The sequence below is a fragment of the Colossoma macropomum genome, unplaced genomic scaffold (assembly GCF_904425465.1).
Source record: "Colossoma macropomum unplaced genomic scaffold, Colossoma_macropomum, whole genome shotgun sequence".
Lineage (NCBI taxonomy): Eukaryota > Metazoa > Chordata > Actinopteri > Characiformes > Serrasalmidae > Colossoma > Colossoma macropomum.
The window spans coordinates 786,878-802,781 of record NW_023494791.1 but is presented as its reverse complement, the minus strand read 5'-3'; the positions used below and the strand labels follow the sequence as shown (position 1 = coordinate 802,781).

Below are 15,904 nucleotides of genomic sequence, written 5' to 3'. Positions count from 1 at the left end.
ACCATTCAGCAACAACCTAGCAACCACCTGGGATACCATAGCAACCACCCAGAAACAATGTAGGGACACCATAGCAACCACCTAGCAACACCGTTGCAACCACCTGGGATATTATGGCAACCATTTTGCAACACCCTAGCAGCCACCTGGGTTACCATAGCAACCACTTGAGATACCGTGGCAAACATTTAGCAACACCCTAGCAACCATCCAGCAACAATGTAGCAGCCACCTGGGACACCATAGCAACCACCCAGCAACACCATTGCAACCACCTGGGATATAATGGCAAACATTTAGCAACATCCTAGCAACCACTTAGCAACCCTGGGATACCAAAGCAACCACCTAGCAACCGCATGTGTTACCATAGAAACCACCTAGCAACCACCTAGTGATACCATAGCAACCTAAAATACCATGGTCGCCTTTCGGCAACACCTTAGCAACCACCTGGGACCTGCTAAAGCTGCACAATTGCTCTGTATTTTCTTCAGGAAATGTACTTTTCTAGTTTTACATAACTGTAAACATTAATTATAGTTTGTTAATATTTATTTTATTTTACTTTATTTTATTCGTAGGTAAGACACCCTGAGACCTAAAGCCTCATTTTCAGGACTGTCCCAGTATATATACCTGTAAGATAAAGTATAAAAAAAAGAAATAATGAGTTTGTTATTTGATATACGTATTATTCATAAATGAAACTTAGAGCTTATATTAAGTATTCATTTACATACAAACAATTCATAATCACTGCTTAGTAGGTTATTATTGAAGGTATATATTATCAAGCTATCTTGAGTGCCTAGTTATCATTATTTATCATTATTACATGGTTAATATAATATAATATACCTCATCTAAACACACTGATAATTATTAATAATACCCCAGTTATAAAGTTGAGCACTTTAAAAAGGATTTATAAACATTTACTGTATTATCACATTTAAGACAAATCATTTATGAAAAAGCCTTAACAGTACTTTATTTGTGACACTGAGCAAATGTTAAATAATTCAGATGTATAATGCATAAAGAACAACAATACAATTATTAACTGTCATCATCTACTTCTAGATAATGATTAAAGGGGAATTCCACCCATTTTCCAAAATTCCCCCATAACTCAGTGTGTGAGGTGTAATCAGAGAGATTCAGAGCGGTTTGGTGTGAAATGGTTCAGATGTCTTCACAGTGGTGGTGATAGGAACCAGGGGTCGCCATGACTACAACACAGATATAGACATTTTATTTACTATCCAGAACCACCAGTGAACCTACACGAGTCTTCTGAGTTTATATGGAATGTTGATGATGGAAAATAGTGGAAAATCTGAAATAATACGTTTTCTTTGGGGACTATTTTGCCTCACAGCGCCCTGCATGTATCCCTCCACCATGAATGGAGTTTAACTTCTCTAAACTATCATAAAACAGTGTCTCAGTCATCAGGCAGTGAATTCATAACCATTTCATGTAGGAACTTTCTGTGAGGGAGCTTTTAGAGGTGGACGTCTGGTTCCTATCACCACCACTGAGAACAGTTCTGACTCTAGTTTCTCTAAAACAGCGTTTCACACCAAACCACTCTGAACGACTCTCTTTATATTTTAACTGCTTCATTATGCAGGAATTTTGAAAACTGGGTGGATTTCCCCTTTAAGTCACTGTTTATAGGGGCCTGAACAACATTTGTTTTGGACAACAGGAAAATCTTTATCAGTTGTTTCTCAGAAAACACTCTTCTTATCTGTAAATGAAACCATGTCGTGGTGTGTTATGAGTGAAGGGACTGTGGGGCCGGAACAGAATCCCAAACCCTAAAAGCAGAGAGGAATCAAAGAGCCCTACATCCGCTGCCACCCCCATCGGTTCTCTTTCATGAGGGTATTCCGTGACATCATCGCTGGTGTTCTGAGGATGACTGTGTTGTATTTATTGACCCCAGTTATACAGTTATATAAAGTACATCTGACGCTTCCTTCTGCCAGCCAGACCTCGAGCTGGAGCTGCGTGCTTTTCATCCACCTCCTGGAGCAGAACCACGTCCAGCGCGCCAAACAAAAGCCTCTCACACTGCACACTTCTGCACAATAAAGAGACATAAATAGGCAGATAGAGGACCGACTGCTTTCCTCCTGTTTAGCCAACGCTTATCTGACCCTCAGCTCCGTATCTGAACTTCTTTTTACGTTCACATTTTGCTAAAGAAAACCTCGTATCTCCAAAATGGTAATTTTACAGGAAAAGGAAAAAACATACTTTACTTTTAATGTAAGTCAATGGAACCAGACATCTTTCCAAGACATTCTGGGATGTTTCTTTTGGTCCATTCGTCATGAAATTAACACACAATGTAAAGAACAACAGACATTTTCAAATTATGTCAAAAACTGGAAAACAACAAATATGGAGATACGAGGTTTTCTTCTGACAGCAGCGATTTGCTTATATATTTACAATCTTGCAGGCATTCCTGTTAATTAAAGGTACATTTATGACTAACATTTTTTTTTTCAGTGATCAAAAAAATACAAAAACTTTTTTAGGCAAAAAACTGTCCATTAACTGTCCATATCATAAAACTGAATTTTTCTCAATTTTCTAAAAAATAAAATGAGCTTGTTTTGAATTCAGTTTCTAAGATGTCACAAGAACTCCTTTACATGTGTATACACTCCTAAAAAAGATGATCCTACATAACAACAATGATTCTATATAACAACAACAACGACAACATTTATTTGTACAGCGCTTTTTACAACTAGTGTTGTCTCAAAGCAGCTTTATTGAAAAGCAGTTTATGAAGGGTTATCAAAAGAAAATCAAAGAAAAATAAAAAGGAGTCCATGTGGAGAGGAAAAACTCCCTATGAGTCAGAGGAAGAACCCTCGAGAGGAACCCAGGCTCAAGGGAGGAACCCATCCTCCTCTGGTCGACCCGGATGAAGAGAGAATGACCGCTAATGAGATTTTATGATACAACAAAGAAGCTTAGAGCTCAAACACCTTTCAGAAACATTCTGATTAATCCAGGAGGAAGTGATGTAAAGTTAGAACCATCTCATAGGTTCTCTGTCAAAGTGAGAGACAGAGTTTGTGATCAGTGCCACACGCTGGTGGCTCCACTGTGGTAATTCTAATATAGAACTATGAACACTCACGGAACCATTTGGATGATTAACCATTTGCATATAACATCGAAAAGGGTTCTTCTATTGTTTTAAGCTTTGACATTGTGACAATAGCAGAACCCTGTTTGGTGTTATATAGAACCATTTTCAAAAAGGTTTCATACAGAACCATTTACAACACATTCTCCATCAGTCTGAAGAACCATGTTGCCATGCATAGAACCATTTGAACATGCACATGTTTATTTGAGTGTTCATGGTTCCATATAGAGCTATGGTCTTTACTAAAGAGCGAGTGTATGTAATAGGCCTATAGCAGTTAAGCTCCACCCACTCACACTGAGGTTATGAAAAGTGTTTCAACTCTGTGCTGTTTGAACGAGGCAGCCAATCAGAACAGAGCTCATTTACATATATCAGTCTTAAAGGTACAGTAACAAAGGCGGCCTGTTTAATTCTAAGGTTTAAAAGGGGCTGTAAAAATCATTTCTGGTAGATAAAAACACAAACAAGAAAACACACAAGAAAATGTAGGATATGGACCCTTTAACATCACCAAGACATTTACACTGTAACAAATGTGTCTCAAAGGGGATCTATGAGGGCCTGCACTGCTCAACATACATCTTAGTGAAAACATCTCAAATCTAATAAATATATCTAATAATTCTCATTGAGCGATCACTGCAAGGATGTTGTAAGATTATTCAACTTATTTCTAGACACTTTTGCTTGTTTTAAGTAATTTTATCTTCTGAAAGTGTCTTATTTCACTGGCAGATCATTTTACTTATTTTGAGAGATAATGCAGATAATTTAGCTTATTTTAAAAAAATAAAGCTTAAAAGAAGTAATCTGGTCTGCCAATGAAAGACAGTTTAATGAGAAAAAATGACCTAAAACAAATAAAAAATGTGTAGAAATAAGTTAAATGATTTATATGACTTATAATATTCTCACAACAATCTCGTAATGAGAAATATTACAACTCTATTTGCAAAAAGTTGGGACGCTGTGCAATTAAACAATGTACAAATAATTTAAACCCTATATTTTGTTGAAAATACAACAAAGACATCATATCAAATGTTGAAACTGAGAAATTTTATTGTTTTTTGAAGAATATTTGCCCATTTTGAATTTGATGCCAACAACATGCTCCAAAAAAGTTGGGACGGGGGCCTGTTTACCACTGTGTTTCATCACCTCTTCTTTAACAACACTCTGTAAGCGTTTGGGAACTGAGGAGACACTGCTGTAGTTTAGAAAGTGAAATGTTTTCCTGTTCTTGTTTGATACAGGATTTCAGCTGCTCATCAGTTCAGAGGCTCATTTGTCATATTTTTCATTTCATAATGTGCCAAATGTTTTCAGTGGTGACCGGTCTGGACTACAGGCAGGTCAGTTTAGCACCCAGACTCTTTTAATACAGAGCAAGGCTGCTGTAATACATGCAGAATGTGGTTTGACATCGTCTTGCTGAAATAATCATGAACCTTTTTAGCCAACTGTGTCTGAACACATCGGAATTAGATCAAGGCCTTCCCTGAAAAAGACGTCGTCTGGATGGCAGCATATGTTGCCAAAATATGTATATATCGTTCAGCATTAATGGTGCCTTCACAGATGAGCACGTCACCCATGCCATGTGCACTAATGCCCCCCTATACCATCATGAATACTGGCTTTTGAACTGTGCACTGATAACAAGCTGAGTGGTCTTTATCCCGGAGGACACAGTGTCCATGATTTCCAAAAAAGAATTTCAAATGTTGATTCATCAGACCACAGGACACTTTTCCATTTCCCCTCAGTCCATTTAAATGAGCTCAGGCCCAGAGAAGGTGGCAGCATTTCTGAATTTTATTAATATTTGGTTTCTTCTTTGTGTTTTAGAGTTTTAACTTGCATTTGTGGATGCAGTGATGAACTGTTTTCACAGACAGTGGTTTTCAGAAGTGTTTCTGAGCCCATGCAGTGATTTCCACTACAGAATCATGTCTGTTTTTAATGCAGTGCTGCCTGAGGGCCCAAAGATCACGGCCAGCAAATACTGGTTTTTGGCCTCGTCCCTCACATACAGAGATTTCTCCAGATTCTCTGACTCTTTTAATGATATTATGTACCGTAGATGATGAAAAGCAGAAGTTCTTTGCTATTTTATATTGAGAATATTATTCTTGAATTGTTGCACTATTTGATGGTGCTGTCTTTCACAGAGTGGTGAACCCTCCTCATCTTTACTTCTGAAAGACTTTTTATACCCAATCATGTTACTGATCTGTTGCCAATTAACCACCACAATTTTTTTGTTGCCCCCGTCCCAACTTTTTTGTTGGGATCAAATTCAAAATGGGCATATACTTTTCAAAAAACAATAAACTTTCTCAGTTTCAACACTTGATTTGTTGTCTTTGTGCTATTTTCAATGAAATATAGTGTTTAAATGATTTGCATATCATTGCATTTTGTTACTATTTACATTTTGCACAGCGTCCCAACTTTGTTTGGAAATGGGGTTGTATTTAAACTGTTAAACTGCCCTGTGAGATTTCAGCTTTTAGATGTCTAAAGCGTTCTTCACAGCAGCGTTAAGTCTGATTAACGCTGAGTGTGAGGACAGTTCAGGCTTCGTCCGACTGCCACTCTGCACAAAATGAGGACACATTTTCCAGACCTCCATGTCGCCCCCTCCCCCAGCCCACTCCTCACGTCCACTGTATCTCAGTTGTTCAAGCTGTAGCACATTAAAGAGCCTGTGTGGATGACTTCATAGTGAAACCAGAGCTTTTTACAAGAGTCGCTCACGACGTCTTAAACAAGACTCACTCACCCATATGGTTCCCGGCGAGGAGGCAGATGAAAGGAGCTGTAAAGCTTATCTTACAGCATACAGCACTGTGTGAAAGTCAGAGACCCCCTTCATTTGTTCAATTTACAGCCAAAGCAGCCTTTCGTTCACTCACTGTGTTCATAACTAAATCGAATATCAGATGTGTAAATTCTTTATGAGCTGAATCAGCTTTTTGTGTCATGATATTGAGGAAAAAGCAGGTTTTTGTACAGTAAGTGTGTTTAATATATTAAAGGGACAGTATCGTGGTCAAACCCAGTTTACCCTGCACTTTTATGTTTGATGTAGTATGCAAATATTAAATATTTAAAATTTACCCCTTTATTCATATTCCATATCTGGAAACTGTGTTTGTGTAGATGAAATAATATTAGGTACAATTAAGCTGTTAAAATCAGAATCAGAAATGTTGAAACCTTTAGAAATCATAGTTGCTTAAAACTTAAAACCCATTTTGCAACATTTCCTCCAAAACCAAACAAACAATCAAAACATTTACAATTTTTATGATCAGAAGTATATAGAGTTACTCATGTATGTAAATGAGCTCTGTTCTGATTGGCTGCCTCATTCAAAAAGCACTGTGCTGAAACATTCCTTATTACGGAGCCCTGCTGATGATATAAATAAAAATAACGTGTGGGATCAAGATCGTGTGACCACGTGGCCACACGTTATTTTTATTTATACAGGATGTCATCAGCAGGGCTCCAAACCTTATAACTTCAGTATGAGTGGGCGGGGCTAAACTGCTATAGACTAATAATATGTAATTGAGGAGGTTCTTGTGAAATCACAAAAAACTGAATTTAAAACGTGTTTATTAAGAACATTTAAAAACCATTATAGTTCCTATGATCAGAAACTGAATAAAAGATAGAGAAAAATATATACGGTTATGTGCAAAAGTTTTGGCACCCCTGGTCAAACTCCATGTATTTGTTGACTTTCTAAGAGTAAAAAAGTGAACATGTCCTTTACGGAGACACACTTTAATGCACAATTGCTGTTCATTTACTAAATTTAACTTTAAAATTAAAACATAAAATGTGTCCTGTGCAAAAGTTGTAACACATTTTATAATTGCAATTTTTTTCCAATATGTCAAATAAACTAAATTGTTTGCAGAAAAATTACATGTTTAAGAACTTATTTACACATAGAATATCAATAAAACATGCCGTTTGACCAGACTTTTGTATACAGCTGTATATTAATCAACAAAATCAGTGCTTTGGTCTCTGAGGGTTAAGAAATCCCATTTTGGGTGGTTATTATTTTGACCCCATATTATAAAAAGCTGAGTTTGTGCCCAAACAGGAGTGCGGAGAGTGAAAGCGTGGGATGGAGGAAAGTGTGCAGAGTGACCCCACTGTTGTTCCTCCTCATTTGTGCTTCTAAATCTGTCCACTCAGCTGCACAAGTGTTCTGTCAAGTGGCCAGAGGTCAGGCCTGGAGCCGTCACTTGTTCCAAACATTTGTCTTCGTGTGGAGACTTTCCCTTAAAGGAACGTGCAATAGAACACCTGTTCCTGAGCCTGCAGACACAAGACCAGAACCTCCAGAGGAGCTTCAGTCCTGCACAGACAAAGAACAGAGACCAGCATCTACTGCGCTTCCTCTGAGCCCCATCACCTCCTCTCCTGCTCCTTCATGGACAGCTGAAGGCCCTGATTTACCTGGAAGAGCGAAACCTTGCGAGAGGGAACAGAAGAAGAAAGAAGAAGCTTCAGTCCTGAGAAGACAGACCAGACCAGCACTCGGCCTGACCACTCCACTCCACTCCACTTCTCCTTCTGCTTCACCATCGAGGCTGCGTTCTTCGTCTGGTCAGCTGTTTTTCCTAAAGGAGAGAACCCTGATCTGAAGAGAGAAGAACCTGATGATCTCTTTTCTTTGATCTTCAAAGCCATTGTCCAAAGAAAGAAAAGGAATCTTTTGAATGCTGACCACTCCGGTGTGGTTTAAGCAGTTAAATACTTAAGCAGAAGTTGAAGGTAAGCAGTGGAGGTGACAGGAGGCAGAAGAGGAAAGAGGAGAAACATCTACAGAGGCTTCAGTCCTCCACAAACGGCCAACAGAGAGCGCTACAGCCAGACCAGCATCTCCTGCTGTCCTTCCTCCAGCCTGATCCTCACGTCTGCATCACCGTCAGAGCTGCGTTCCTCACTTGGTGAGCTAAAGCCTTTGTTTTATCTAAAGTAGGGAACCCTGTTCTGAAGAGAGTAGAACCTGATGGCTACTTCTTTTCTGTGGCCTAAACAGCAGTAAATCACTGTGATTACTGTAATTTCAGTGTAGCTAGTTGTGCTACCTATAGACCATACAGTACATCATAATTATGAGAACGTTTCTTATCACTGACTTGCTACGACTCGGTGTCTCATAATTATTATGTAGTATCTCATAGTTATGACGTAGCATATCATAAATGTGACTCAATATCAAATTATTATAACCTAATATCTCATAATTGCGGATTATAATTCCGTAATTATGACGTATTATCTCATAATTATGCCTTAATATTTTCAAAATTACAAAGGAGTATCTCATAATTATGACTTAGTATCTCATCATAATGAAAAATGTTCTAATATGAGATCCTAAGTCACAATTTACATAGTTAGTTATTGTGAGATATGATCTCATTATTATGACATATTAAGTCATAGAGATAGTATCCCATTATTAAGTCATTATTATGAGATTGTATCTCATATCTCATTATTATGAGTCGCTAAGTAGTAACAATCAGATGCTAAGCCATAATTATGAGATATTAAGTCATTATTATGAGATACTATGGCATAATTATGAGATAGTAAGTCATTAATATGAGAAAGTATCTCATTAGCATGAGACACTAAGTGATTATTATGAGGATATTATGAGATAGTGAATTTGGGTTATAAGATATTATCTAATTATTTTAATTTATTAAGTCGTAATTATGAGATGCTATGTGATAATTATGAGATAGTAAGTCATCAATATGAGATAGTATCTCATTAGCATGAGACACTAAGTCATTGTTATGAGGATATTATCTCATAATTAAGAGAGAGCGAGTTTTGGTTATGAGATATTACCTTATTATTTGGATTTATTAAGTCGTAATTATGAGTTGCTATGTCATGATAATTCCTCTTTATTCTGACCTGCTGATTGGCTGATGTAAACGGACTTGTGTAACTTGTAGCTGAGGTCAGACTTTCTCTGCTCTCAGTGAGGAAGTTTTGACAGCCAGTCCTCTCAGCCCCGCCCCCTCCTCGTGCATGCTCTGACAGACAGAGTCAAACTAGTGACTTCATCCCTCATTCACGAGAACCCCCCTCCCCCGCCTCCCTACCTCTCTCTCCCCCTCCCTTACTCTCTCTCTCCAACTCTCCCTCCTTCCATCTCTCTCTCTTTCCCCCCCTTCCTCTCCCCCCTCTCTCTCCCTCCCTGTCTCTCTCTCTTTCCCCCTCCCTCTCCGCCCCCCCAGCTCTCTCTCTCTCTCTCTCTCTTTTAGTCAGCATGCCCGTGGTCCTGCTCGCGCTGCGCTCCGTGCTCCTCTCCGTCCTCAGTAGCAGGCTGACCCGCGCGCTCGCGCAGCACCTCCGCAGGCTCCTTTCCGCGGCCTCCTCGCGCTTCGCCGCTGCGCTGCGGCACGTGTGGGAGCGGCTCCGCTCGCAGGAGTCTAAGGAGGCGATCCTGGGCTGCGTGCTGTGCATCCTCAACATGCACAAGAAGGTGGACAGCAACTGACCGCTGGAGGGGACTTTCGGACTTTATTATGAACTGAAACAGTGTTTTTAGTGTTATTGTTATTGTTATTGTTATTGTTATAGTTACTGTTGTTCTAAACTCGCTGCGGGAGAAACCGAGAGCATGTCAGAGAGCATCGTGAGGAAGATCCAGCCTTTCACCATCGGGACTAAACTCTCCGCGCCGGCCGGACACGACTACCGGACTCTGGACAGCTGCGCGCTCCAGCGCCGTCTGACCGGGCAGGTGTCTCCGGGCCTCGTGCGCGCCACTGACACGCGCGCACCTGGCGGCGACCCTCCGGACAGGCTTGGCGAGCAGGAGATGGACCGCCTGAACAGAAACGAGACCCCCGCGACCACCAACACCACAACCACGACCGCTCCGTCCTCCAGATCCATCCGCAAGATCACCATCTGCAGCGGGCTGGAGAGCCGCAGGACAGCGGCGCACATCAGCGCGAGCTCCGAAAACATCAACAACAACAACAACATCATCACACAGCTGCCCAGGATAGTGGGGGTCAGCTGTGAGAACGAGCCTCACTCACATTTCAAGGTATTTACAGCTCATAACTACCTAAAAATGCAGAAATTCATACTGAGAGTCTGAGCACGCGGCCAGCGAAGTGTGTTTAGAGAGCAGCTTAAAGGGGAATTCCACCGATTTTCCAAAAATTCCCCCATAACTCAGTGTGTGAGGTGTAATCAGAGAGATTCAGAGTGGTTTGGTGTAAAATGGTTCTGGTGTCTTTACAGTGGTGGTGATAGGAACCAGGGGTCGCCATGACCACAACACAAATATAGACATTTTATTTACTATCCAGAACCACCAGTGAACCTACACGAGTCTTCTGAGTTTATATGGAATGTTGATGATGGAAAATAGTGGAAAATCTGAAATAATAAGTTTTCTTTGGGGACTATTTTGCCTCACAGCGCCCTGCATGTATCCCTCCACCATGAATGGAGTTTAAGTTCTCTAAACTATCATAAAACAGTGTCTCAGTCATCAGGCAGTGAATTCATAACCATTTCATGTAGGAACTTTCTGTGAGGGAGCTTTTAGAGGTGGACGTCTGGTTCCTATCACCACCACTGTGAACAGTTCTGAATTCGGTAAGATTCTCTACAGCGGAGCGTTTCACACCAAACCAGTCTGAACCACTCTGATTACATCTAAACTGTTTGATTATGCTGAAATTTTGAAAAATTAGTGGATTTCCCCTTTATTTGAGATGCAAACAAAGTGATTCAGGGTGGTTTGATGTAAAATGGTTCGTTGTAGAGAAACTTAGTTACTTTATTTATTTACTGTCCAAGCCTCCTCGTGTCTTCCGAGTGTGTGTGTGTGTGTGTGTGTGTGTGTGTGTGTGTGTGTGTGTGTGTGTTGATGTAAAAAATCTGCCCTGCATATTTGGTTCCTGGTTCCTATCACCACCACTGTGAACAGTTCTAACTCGGTACGTTTCTCTAGAACAGAGCGTTTCACACCAAACCGCTCTGAACCGCTCTGATTACATCTTAACCACTTAATTATACAGGAATTCTGGAGACCAGTTCCATTTCAGTGGAATTCCCCTTTAACGTTAACAGGATTATAACCCAGAGTTTCTCAGAACGCTCCTACGGCCGACTGTGGGGGAAAATATGTAGGCTAAAAATGCAGTTTTGCAGCAGTGTGTGATTTCAAACATTAAGGAATTATAAATAAACAAACAAACAAGCAAACAAACAGATGTACTGCGATCTCAACATAAGGGGTGAACAATAAACAGACATTAGCATGTGTGGCTTAACATTACAGGAGATCCACCACACGGCAGCAAAGGCAGCAGCTTCTACGCTTAGTGTTACAGAACTTTTATAATGTTTAAAAATGCTCATTAAATCATAACAACATGTAAATATTATATATCTAGCAGTTCTGGCTAGAGTTCAGAGTTCAGGCTGCTGTGTCCTACGCTCTGAAAAAAAGATGGTTCTTCCATTGTTCTTCTTTAGTAAAGACAATGGTTTATTTAGAACCGTGAGCTCTATATAGAACAAATTCCTGATTAAATGGTTCTCTACATGGTGAAATGGTTCTTCTGAGTGATGGAGAATGTTGTATATGGTTCTATATGCAGCCTTTTTGAAAAAGCCTGGCATAATAATAGCAGAACCCTTCTTGGTGCTAAATAGGACCATTTACAAAATGGTTGTATATAGAGCCACGTTGGGGTGGGTGATATAGCAAAGATATAATATCGCAATACTTCAAGAAAATTTTATAATACACAATATTTATTTTTTCAGGCATCTGATCAGTTTGAACAGAGAAAAAAGGAACTGCGTTTTAAAAATGCAATTAAAATCTGTGAACACAGTGATTTATATTCAGTATTTGTCTCTAAATCCAGTTAAACAGACTAATTTTACTCTCTTTATAATGAAACATGCAGTTGGTCAGTTTCTACAAGCGCTGATTGATATACAGGATATGATCAGAAGAGCATGTTGTTCTGAATTGTGACATAATTTATCACGATAACAACATGTATTGTCATGTTGCCTAGACCTAAAAGAACCCTTTTTGGGACTCTTGATTATCTTGAGTATCTCTTTTTTAAGAGTGTGCATTTAATAATATCAAAAACTAAACAGTTTTTTTATTCAGTATTTCTCACTAAACCCAGTTAAACAGGACTAATTTGTCTACAGGTTCTGATGATAAACACGACATGTTCAGAAAAGAATATAGTATTGAACTGTGACATCATTTATCACAATAATGTAATGGTTATTGTCATATCGCCCAGCCCCAGTAGAACCCTTTTTGAGATTCTTGAGTATCTTGAGATCTCTGCTTCCTAAGATGGGATCCTTTTGGGAGAATATGTTATATAGAAATATATACACCATCAGTCTGAAGAACCGTTTAAGCATGATAATACCTTTTCTTTGGGGACTATTTTGCCTCATATACTTCTACACCTATGAACGAATCTGTTTCAGGCCTCAAAACTATCATAAAACAGTGTCTCAGTCATCAGGCAGTGAATTCATAACCATTTCATGTAGGAACTTTCTGTGATGGAGCTTTTAGAGGTGGACGTCTGGTTCCTATCACCACCACTGTGAACAGTTCTGACTCGGTAAGTTTATCTAGAACAGAGCGTTTCACACCAAACCACTCTGAATGACTGTTGACATATGATTATGCAGAAATTTTGGAAAATCAGTGGAGTTCCCATTTAGTTTGGGTAACAGTGTCCCCGTCAGTCAACATCACATCGCTGAAAATAAAGAAAAAGAATCTCAGGGTCTTCAGGAAATTCGGATGATGCTCATTCCTGTTAAACACATTGTGAAATGTTCCAGATGTTCCACATGAGCGAATGTGCTCAGGTAACAGGGTTGACTGAATGTGAGGGACCAAAATATAAAATTATTCACCCATAAATGCAAAAATAATAAGGTTTTTGAAATAACGAATATAGGTAAAGTTAAAGTCTGGTTAATGGGCTGAAACAGGCTGTTTTCTTACATGAGGCAGATTCTTTATTCTTTATTCTTCATTCTTTATTATTCTTTATTCGTTATTCTTCATTCGTTATTCTTCATTCTTTATTATTCTTTATTCTTTATTTTTTATTATTCTTCATTCGTTATTCTTCATTCTTTATTATTCTTTATTTTTTATTATTCTTTATTCTTTATTCTTCATTCTTTATTATTCTTTATTATTCATTATTCTTTATTCTTTATTATTCTTCATTCGTTATTCTTCATTCTTTATTATTTTTTATTATTCTTTATTCTTTATTCTTCATTCTTTATTATTCTTTATTATTCATTATTCTTTATTCTTTATTATTCTTCATTCGTTATTCTTCATTCTTTATTATTTTTTATTATTCTTTATTCTTTATTCTTCATTCTTTATTATTCTTTATTATTCGTTATTCTTTATTCTTTATTATTCTTTAATCTTTATTCTTTATTTGGGTCCCCATTAGCTTCCACAAAGTGGTCGCTAGTCTTCCTGGGTTCCACACAAGAGAGATTACAATCAAAATAAAACAAACAATCTTTAACATCATCCTGTATCATTAAAAAACACAAAATAACCAACACTCAAAGTAAGTCAAAAATAAGTCAGTTCAGAAATCACAATAACACAATAACATCTGTATAAAGTTCATCAAATTTTGTTTTTAAAAACAAAATCTGCTGGTGATCTGACTGATGTTAATGGGGCTATAAAGAACGGTTCTCTTCATACAGTCTGATGTGGACTTGGTACCACCAGCTGACCAGAACTCACTCGATGTGTATTTCACTCATGACAAAAAGCTGAAAATACCAGTTTTTTACTGAAGAAGTGTGGCGTGTTATTCCAAATGACATTATGCATAAATAACAGAAGACAAGATTCCAATTTAGCAATTAATGTGGAAAATCTGTCTTTACATGCATATTTTAAATGGAATATATCAGTGGGACACAGATAGCACCACTAGTCGCCCATTAGTCCCGATGCTGCCTAATTAAGTCATGCTCAGTTTAATATTATAGTCCGCACAAAATAGTACCACACATTTTCACACTGAGTGTGTTTACACACACTCAATAATCCGATAACTGCAGAAATTTTTTTCAGATTTTGTCAGTAACCCGACCAACACGTTTACATGCACTTGAGTAATCAGATAATGGGGAAACTTCGGGTCTACATGAGTCAGACAGTAATCAGATTTCTGCTTTACAACCAGCTAATAAACGTAACGTAAATGTCAAACTTCACACCGAGGCTTTTTTATAAACATCGCACCACTTTAGCTGAAAATATGAACAAACATCATCTAGAAGATGAAGAATATTTAAATCCTTCATTTCCTGTTTGGTTACAGCGCCGCTCCAACAGTGATTTGCTGTGTCTTGTGACATCCACCGTCTGATCTCACGCAGACTGAGAAATCTGATAGAAATCAGAAGAAGAGTTTACACTGAGAAATCTGATTACTGAGCTAAAATCCAGCCTCTTTATCGGATTTCTTAATCGGATTTCCAGATCGGAGTATGGTGTTTACATGACCATTTGAATAACTGCAGAAATCCGATTATGATCGGATTATTGAGTGCATGTAAACGCACTCACTGAAGCGCAACTCGATTTGATTCCGATTTCGTCTGACAGTCTCATCTTCCGCCCTTCGCCAGTGATCTTGCATCATGTGAGCCTTGATGTGTTTCTTCATTCATGCTTGAGGGAAAACGATGAGGTCATCCTTCATTCTTTCGGTCTGGGCTTGCTGTTGCACATTTGATTATACATTTTGTGCATTCAGAACAATGGAGAGGCTTGTCACTCTAATGAAAAGGTCGTTTTTTCTGTCCTCCAGTGGATTCAAATGATGTATTTATACAATTAAAGCTCTTCCTGGAATGACTGCTCAAGTTCAAATGATGTCAGCGCTTCAGCTGAAAGGAGCCATTCTGGAAACTGTATCTGGAGAATTGAGGGAGGTTTTAGTGGACGGCAGCGTTAAACAGATGGAGTTTGTGTAGTAGATGACAGTATAATTCTGTCCTTCTGACAGTAGCAAAAACTCTAACATCAGCAGATTCTAATGGATCCTGAAAGGGCAGCCGCTGACCGTGTTGTGTCTCTGTTTGCTGGCAGGTTTTGCTGCGTAAAGACTCAGACGATGAGCAGCGCAGCAGCAGCGAGAGGACGAACGGATTTCTACTCAACGGGGAGAATCGCTCAGAGATCCAGCAGGTGAATATGATACAGATCCACGCAGAGCGAGGTGTGGCTGCAGCTCACCTGATCCTACTGGCTTAATCAGTCTCAGCCTTCAGAACCACTGATTAGTCATAGGAGATCTGCTTCTGCTTGTTGGGCCTGTTGTGCATAAGATTAGTGACCCTGTTCAGAGAATACAGTGATATTAGGCTTTTCACGGTCATGAAACGTTTAATGAGCTGAGATGCTCCGACCTGACAACAGAATCAAACAGACAACCGTCGCTCAGCGCCGCCCTCTAAAGGCGCCATTAACAAACATCAAATAAACAAACGTCGCTCAGCGCCGCCCTCTAAAGGCGCCATTAACAAACATCAAATAAACAAACGTCGCTCAGCGCCGCCCTCTAAAGGCGCCATTAACAA

General features: G+C 39.1%; 2 protein-coding genes across 4 annotated transcripts in view; both read left to right on the top strand.

Moving 5' to 3' along the window:
* The first annotated feature begins 9,515 nt into the window (after positions 1-9,515).
* LOC118810084 (protein myomixer-like) lies at positions 9,516-9,746 on the top strand. Its single transcript, XM_036573612.1, has one exon. It carries the CDS (start codon positions 9,516-9,518, stop codon positions 9,744-9,746), a length of 231 nt encoding a protein of 76 aa, XP_036429505.1.
* Positions 9,743-15,904, top strand: part of LOC118810083 (spectrin beta chain, erythrocytic) — a 92,544-nt gene continuing 86,382 nt past the window's right edge. For all 3 annotated transcript variants that reach the window (XM_036573611.1, XM_036573610.1, XM_036573608.1), the window contains exons 1-2: positions 9,743-10,304; positions 15,414-15,512. In XM_036573611.1, coding sequence (XP_036429504.1) covers positions 9,870-10,304; positions 15,414-15,512 — 534 coding nt within the window. In that variant the 5' untranslated portion in view covers positions 9,743-9,869. The remainder of the gene's footprint in view (positions 10,305-15,413; positions 15,513-15,904) is intronic.